Here is an 8,033-nt window from a genome sequence, read left to right on the forward strand (position 1 = left end):
ATCTTACTAGCGAGCCCATTTCTTCACTGGCATTAGACTCTACTTCAGAATACCAGCATATACTGAAGAAAACCTGAGACTTCAAACCTCGTGGACTAAGTAAGTACTGACTGTAGTCATTGTTATATTAGTTGAATTTATGTTATTCTCATATATCCTCTTTCTACTTATATAAAGGAATTAATTCTGTATGTTCAATAAACACACACAGATATACACTCAGAGAGAGAGAGAAAGAGAGAGAGAAGACAGAGAGGGGGGAAGAGAGACACAGAGAACCAGAGACAGTTACACAGAGACAGAGAGAGAAAAACAGCAGAGAGAAAGAATTTAGGAGAAATCTAAAATAAAATCTAAAGAGTATATATAATTGTATGTATCAGGATGAAGAGTCAATAAATGCTAGTTCTTCTTTTCAGATCAATGTTAACCTCCAAACTACCACCAACAGAAATGTCAGGGGACATGGAAGCCAAGAGCTGGGGCTCCACACAGATCAGTGTAAAAAACATCTGCTGTGAGTGGACCATTAGCAACTTCTCATTTTGCATGGATGGAATTCAGAAAGAGATTAGAAGCCCAGAGTTCTCATTAGAGGCCAATGAGGAAGCAGCATGGTGTTTGAGAGTATACCCAAATGGAGTTGATAAAGAAAGCAAAGATTACCTGTCAGTTGACCTGGGATTGCTCAGCTGTCCCGTGTGCCCAGTTTGGGCAAAGTTTGAGTTCTGGATCATAAATTCCCAAGGAGAGAAATGTCAAAGTAGGAAGAACCCCAGTGTTGCAAGCTTTTGGCAAGACCAAGACAGGGGATTCAAAGAGTTCATCCTTCGAGATTTCCTCCTCTCCCATCAGCATTTACTTCTCCCTGAAGACCAGCTCACCATCTGCTGCAAGGTGAGCATAGCGGGAGCCATCTTCAGCATGCCTGGACAGAACATGACACCTGCAATCAAGGATCCAAGGCATGTGTTGGCAGATGACCTAGGGAAGCTTTGGGAGAATTCCATCTTCACAGACTGCTCCCTATTGGTAGGTGGCCATGAATTCAGGGCTCACAAGGCCATCCTAGCAGCTCGCTCTCCAGTTTTCAGAGCCATGTTTGAACATGAAATGCAGGAGAGACTAAAAAACCTCGTTGAGATTCATGACTTGGATCCCCAAGTCTTCCAGGAGATGATGGGCTTCATCTACACATGGAAGGCACCAAACCTCAAGAGCTACTCCATGGCCTCTGGTGTGCTGGCAGCTGCTGACAGGTATGGCCTGGAGGGCTTGAAGGCCATGTGTGAGGATGCCCTCTGCAGGATCCTCTCTGTGGAGAATGCTGCAAACATTCTCATCCTGGCTGACCTCCACAGCACACAGTGGCTGAAGACTCAGGCCCTGGATTTCATTACAGATTTTGCCTATGAGGTCTCTAAGACCTCAGGGTGGAAGTCATTGGTGGAGTCACATCCCCCCTTGGTGGCTGAAGCCTTCTGCTCCCTGGCTTCTGCACAGTGTCCTTCTTTGGAGCCATGATTTAAATGCCTAAAGTGATCTCAGAAGATGGACAGCTGTGACCTGTACCTCTTCTGCAACAGCAACAACCAGCTTTTTTACCAATGACTTCTGCTTAGACAATGGTATTGAGGGAGCATTTGCACTTTATCAGGGGAATGGCAGCATGGTGGCTCAGGATTTAAAACACCTGCAATATATTATACATACTGAAATGGTAGGTGTGCAATAGGCAGCACTGCAGTCTGGGACACTCTACATGACATCTATGATGTTAATGTTCCTGTTTGAATTTGTCTGATTTTTGGAAACTGAGATTCAATTTAGAGTGGGTCCTAGGCAGAGAACAACTGTGTTTCTTTGGAGAAACACTTCTGCCTTGGACTAAACAGAAGAGATGACTGTGGCCATTGGCAAGGAGAAATCAACCATGATTGCTTCCTCATCAGACAAGGAAAGACAATGAAGAGTTTCTGTTTAAACATTCAAGGTTCAGGGAACTCGGCTTCAAAAGCAATTACTGCTCTCTCAGAGAACTCTAGCTAAGTTCGCAGCACACATAGGAGAGTTTTCCACAACCTGAAACTGGTGAATCAGAGGATCTGAGGCCCTCCTCTTGTCTCCATGGCCACAAAGAACTCTGTAGACAAAACCTTAACCAAATAAAATACAAGATGAAAAAAACTTTTGAAATCAGTCTGTGGTTTCCAGAGATGTTTATTTCAGAGAAGTAACATGTAGTCCAAGCAGCCTAGCTCAGCTGTGGATGTTTGAACAGAGCCCTCACTCTCCTACCAATATTAGAAACCCTTGGTCTTTTTCCTTGGAATTTAATGTTGGAAAATGAGAACTCCACCCTCATGCTCTTTTTTTTTGTTTTTCATGTACTTCTTCAATTTTACCAGAAAATATAACTCCACTTTCAATCAACATAGAAATATTTTTTATTCGAAATATTTTTTATTTACATTTCAAATGATTTCCTCTTTTCTATCCCCCCACTCCCTGAAAGTCCCATAAGCCCCCTTCTCTTCCCCCTGTCCTCCCACCCACCCCTTCCCACTTCCCGAGTCTGGTTTTGCCAAATAGTGCTTCATTGAGTCTTTCCAAACCAAGGGGCCACTCCTCCTTTATTCTTGTACCTCATTTGATGTGTGGATTATGTTTTGGGTATTCCAATTTTCTAGGTTAATATCCACTTATTAGTGAGTGCATACCATGATTCACCTTTTGAGTCTGGGTTACCTCACTTAGTATGATGTTCTCTAGCTCCATCCAGGAATGGGCATGCTATTGAGATGTGAGCAGGAAGCTAAAGAAAAAAGCTTCCTTCTTCTTAATGCTTATTGTGGGGCTCCAGTAGAAGGTGTGGCCTAGTTAAGGGAGTGTCTTCTAGTCTGAAGATCTGGATTAAGGGTATGTGTTTTTCTGCCTCAAGACTCAGACTAAAGGTATATGTTTTTCTCAGATTAAATGTATATGTTTTTCGACCAGAAGAATCTGTATTAGAACTGGATCTATATACTTCAACTTAAGAAAAAAAATTAGCTGGGCACTGCTGGCACATGCCTTTAATCCCAGCACTTAGGAGGCAGAGGCAGGCAGATTTCTGAGTTCGAGGCCAGCCTGGTTTACAAAGTGAGTTCCAGGACAGCCAGGGCTACACAGAGAAACCCTGTCTTGAAAAAAGCCAAAAAAAAAAAAAAAAGGAAAAGGCATGCCTTCTACTTTTGGATGTCCACAATAAGTGCAGACTAGAAGAATAACCATCACCAAATAATATACTTTGCTTATTTGGGACAATCTTGCATAAATAAAGAGATCATGTAAATCTCTGCACAGATACTATTTACACATGCACTGGTCTTACAGATTGCTACCATAAACATGATCAGGGAAGGGGTGCTTTCCTTAACTGCTCAGGAGTCTGAGTGTTCACAAAATGTAAGGCATTTGGAAGAGCTCCTGTATGGTGGGCAGGATCAGAGCCCCAAACCTCTGAAGATGGCTCTATACTTTCCTGTGTTTTATTCCATTTAGACTTTGTACTTCCCCTCAGGGTCTTCAGGGCCCCCTTACCTCCTTCCTCTGAAACTATCTGTTTTAGGCACCTTCTGCAGTCTTCTGGTTTTTCCTTGACTGCCAACAGACTTTTTGATGAGTCTGGAGTCTGTTGCTTCTGGCCACTTAACTTTTTTCTCTTTTGTAGTCTTCTTTTATTAAATACTCTCTCTGCCACTATCACTAAATCTCTCAAACACATTTCCCTAACCTCTAAACCCTCTGCAGGTTTGTTTTTAATATGCTGCCTAATTAATAAAAGCTAGATCAACAGCTGTCTTTGCTTCTGCTTTCTGTGGGGTGTGTATTAATTACAAAATCCACATTATTCATTGATACAATTTAGCTAACAAGAATAGTTATCCAGGATCAGAAACTTGAACACCAAAAAGTAAGACTAGAGAATGCAGATATTACTGATGCATGGTCAAATCTTTGAAGTTCAGACTCCATTTTTAAAAATCTGTTCAAATTAACATCCTGGCACCTAGCATTAGTTTCCAAGTTGCCCCTCAACAAAACCTAAGCCTAGCTTCACTCTCTAAGCCAATCTCCAATAAGACCAGCATCTTCAATTTACACCCTCAACAAGACCAGGTTATTCCACCAACACACCTGTACCCCCAGATTACAAAACCACCCCCTGCCTAATGACCACCAATGCAGACGGGAACAGAAGTTAAGTTTATGTTAGCCAGGTGGTGGTGGAGCACGCCTTTAATCCCAGCACTTGTGAGGAGGAGGCAAGCAGATTTCTGAGTTTGAGGCCAGCCTGGTCTACAAAGTGAGTTCCAGGACATCCAGGACTACGCAGAGAAACCCTGTCTTGGAGGAACAGGGAGAGGGAATAGGGCTTATAAGACTTGCGGGGAGTGTGGACCCAGAAAAGGGGAAATAATTTGAAATGTAAATAAAGAATACATCAAATAAAAAAAGAAAGAAAAAATAACTCCCCAAAAGATCAACTCTGAAGCTAAAGAGGTGCCCTGAAAATGATATTCAAGAGACAGAGGCAGAAGAACCTAAACTGAAGTGGTACCCTAGGATACACAGTGGGGCTGTTCTGGGAAAATAAGTTTATTTGAACTGATGTCATTCTTCATAAATAAATTAATATCTAAAACAAACAAACAAACACACAAACATTAAATGAAAGAAAAAACAATGACAGAGGTTGAGCAATTATTTAAAAAAAAAACAGTTGAGCTATCTGTACCATGGAGCTGGGGCTGCTCCACAGCCCTCTGTGCACAGGTCCCACCAGAAGAGAGCTGGGCTCCCGGAGTTCTGACACAGGCTTACAGGACCACAGGAGGTACAAGCTCCAGTCAGAAACACAGAAACAACAGAACTATGTAACACCAAAAGTAACAAGATGGTGAAAGGCAAGCACAAGAACCCTACCAACAAAAACCAAGGCTACTTAGCATCATCAGAAGCCAGTTCTGCCACCACAGCAAGTTCTGGATAACTGAATATACCACAGAGCAAGATTTGAATTTAAAATCACATTGCGTGAGGCTGATAGAGGACTTCAAGACCAACTCACTGATAAGTGGATATTAGCCTAGAAGCTCAGAATACCCAAGATACAATTCACAGACCACATGAAGCTCAAGAAGAAAGAAGACCAAAGTGTAGATACTTTGATTCTTCTTAGAAGGGGTACAAAATACCCATGGGAAGAAATACAAAGTGTGGAGCAGAGAGTAAAAGAATAGATATCCATAGACTGCCCCACCTGTGGATCCATCCCATATGCAGTTAACAAACCCAGGCACTATTGTGGATGCCAATAAGTGCTTGCTGACAGGAGCCAGATATAACTCTCTTCTGAGAGGCTTTGCCAGTGCCTGACAAATACAGAGGGGGATGCACACAGCTAACCATTGAACTGAGCAAAGGGTTTCAATGGAGGAACTAGAGAAAGGACCCAAGGAGCTGAAGGTGTTTGCAACCCCATAGGATGAGCAACAATATGAACCAACCAGTAAGCCCAGAGTTCTCAGGGACTTAAGCACAAATGAGAGAGTACACATGGAAGAAACGATGACTCCAGACACATGGGTAACAGAGGACAGCCTGAACAGACATCAATGAGAGGAGAGACCCTTGGACCCTTGAAGGCTCATTGCCTCAGGGTACACCTACCAGGTCAGGAAGGCTGGAGTGGGTGGGTTAGTGAGCAGAGGGAGGTGATGGAATAGAGGTTTTCAGAGGGGCATTAAGCAAAGAGGACATTTGAAATGTAAATAAAGAAGATATTTAAGTAAAATTGAAAAAAAAATGAATAATGGCAAAAAGCCAGAACACAAAACCTGGCTCACTCACTCTGCTGCAATCCACGCTGGAAGCCAATGTTTTGAGATGGTTCACCTGACAATCTACTCCATCTACCAGCTTCTGGAGGTCATGGAGGAGCCACTCCTATGATGTTTCAGAAAGCAGAATCCTTGAACCAGACCATTGATTACTTGCAGTGAAAATTTGCATGTAATGCTGTTTGGGCCGAACACACACACACACACACACATACGCTACTAATGCTATGTTTTCCATGCAGACAGGAGACTAGCATGGCTGTCCTCTCAGAGGCTCTACCTACCAACAGCTAACTGAAATGCAGTTACAGCTAAGCATTGGATTGTAGTAGGGGAACCCTATGGATGAGTTAGGCGAAGGATTAAAGGAACTAAAGGAGATGGCAACTCTAAAAAAAATGACCAGTATCACCTAATCTGGACTTTCAGGGGCCACCAGAGACTAAGCCACTAACCAGTGAGCATACATGAACTTGTCTGATGCCCCAAGCACAAATGAAGTACAGGCATACATTGTCTGACCTCAGTGGAAGAGGATGTGCCTAATCCTATAGAGACTTAATGCCCCAGGGAGGGGGAATGCATGGGGAGCACCCTCTCAGAGGCAAAGGAGATGGGGGACGGCTGAAAAACTGTGAGGGGAGCACTGCAGTGAGGCAGAATTTCAGATGAAAATTAATAAAATAAAAATTGAAAAAAGGATAATCCAGCCAGGCAGTGGTGCCACACACCTTTAATCCCAGCATTTGGGAGGCAGAGACAGGCAGATTTCAGAGTTTGAGGCCAGCCTGGTCTACAAAATGAGTTCCAGAACAGCCAGGGCTACACAGAGAAACCCTGTCTCAAAAAACCAGAAAGACACACACACACACACACACACACAGAGAGAGAGAGAGAGAGAGAGAGAGAGAGAGAGAGAGAGAGAGACAGAGACAGAGACAGAGACAGAGACAGAGAGAGACAGAGACAGAGACAGAGACAGAGAGACAGAGAGACAGAGAGAAACAGAAAGAGAAGCATTTATGATATTCCAGAACCATTGTTCTAATTGGCTCTGAAGAAGGATTTCCTAGGAGGGAAGTACAAGACTACCACCGACCAAATTGGGAGGAGTGATCACAAGGTCTGTGCTTCTGATTGGAATAACACACAGGAAAGAAGAAAGACATCTTCAGAGTTTTGGGGCTCTGATTCCTGACCACCATACAGGAGCTCTTCTACATGCCCTCCATTTGGTGAACACTCAGACTCTTGACCAGTTAAGGAAAACATCCCTTCCCTGATCAGGTTTATGGCAGAAATCAGTGTAAAAACCAGCACAGGAGTAAATAATAGCTTTGCAGATATTGACATGATACCTTCATTTATGGAAGTCTGAAGTATCAGTAAGCAAAGTACCCTGGTGATGGCTCTTCTTGTCTAGACTACCTGTAGACTCATGTAACATATAAACTGGAGGGGTCATCTTTTAAAAGCTTGTTTTGCTTAAATTGAAATAGATAGATCCAGTTCAGACACAGATTCTTAGGGTTGAAAATCACACACCTTTAATCTGAGTCTTCAGGCAGGAAAACAAACACCTTTAATCCAGAAGCTGAGACTTGAAGACACACCCTTAATAGGGCCACGCCTTCTACTGGAGGCCTATATAAGCATATGAAGAAGGAGACTTTGTGTCTTTGCCTGCCTGCTCTCATCTTACTAGCAAGCCCATTTCTTCACTGGCATTAGACTCTACTTCAGAACACCAGCATATACTGAAGAAAACCTGAGACTTCAAACCTCGTGGACTAAGTAAGTACTGACTGTAGTCATTGTTATATTAGTTGAATTTATGTTATTCTCATATATACTCTTTCTATTTATATAAAGGAATTAATTCTGTATGTTCAATAAACACACACAGATATACACTCAGAGAGAGAGAGAAAGAGAGAGAGAAGACAGAGAGGGGGGAAGAGAGACACAGAGAACCAGAGACAGTTACACAGAGACAGAGAGAGAAAAACAGCAGAGAGAAAGAATTTAGGAGAAATCTAAAATAAAATCTAAAGAGTATATATAATTGTATGTATCAGGATGAAGAGTCAATAAATGCTAGTTCTTCTTTTCAGATCAATGTTAACCTCCAAACTACCACCAACAGAA

The 8,033-nt window shown here is 42.6% G+C and overlaps 1 protein-coding gene across 1 annotated transcript; it reads left to right on the forward strand.

Annotated features, from left to right (window-relative positions):
- The first annotated feature begins 453 nt into the window (after window positions 1–453).
- Window positions 454–1,524, forward strand: LOC127682235 (TD and POZ domain-containing protein 1-like). Its single transcript, XM_052178620.1, has one exon. The coding sequence runs from the start codon at window positions 454–456 to the stop codon at window positions 1,522–1,524; it is 1,071 nt and encodes a 356-aa protein (XP_052034580.1).
- The last annotated feature ends 6,509 nt before the right edge of the window (window positions 1,525–8,033 follow it).

The sequence above is a fragment of the Apodemus sylvaticus genome, chromosome 4, assembly GCF_947179515.1.
Source record: "Apodemus sylvaticus chromosome 4, mApoSyl1.1, whole genome shotgun sequence".
Taxonomy (NCBI): domain Eukaryota; kingdom Metazoa; phylum Chordata; class Mammalia; order Rodentia; family Muridae; genus Apodemus; species Apodemus sylvaticus.

What these genes read in the sequence shown, in the direction of transcription:
- LOC127682235 (XM_052178620.1), top strand. Translation starts at nt 454, where the DNA reads ATGTCAGGGGACATGGAAGCCAAGAGCTGGGGCTCCACACAGATCAGT.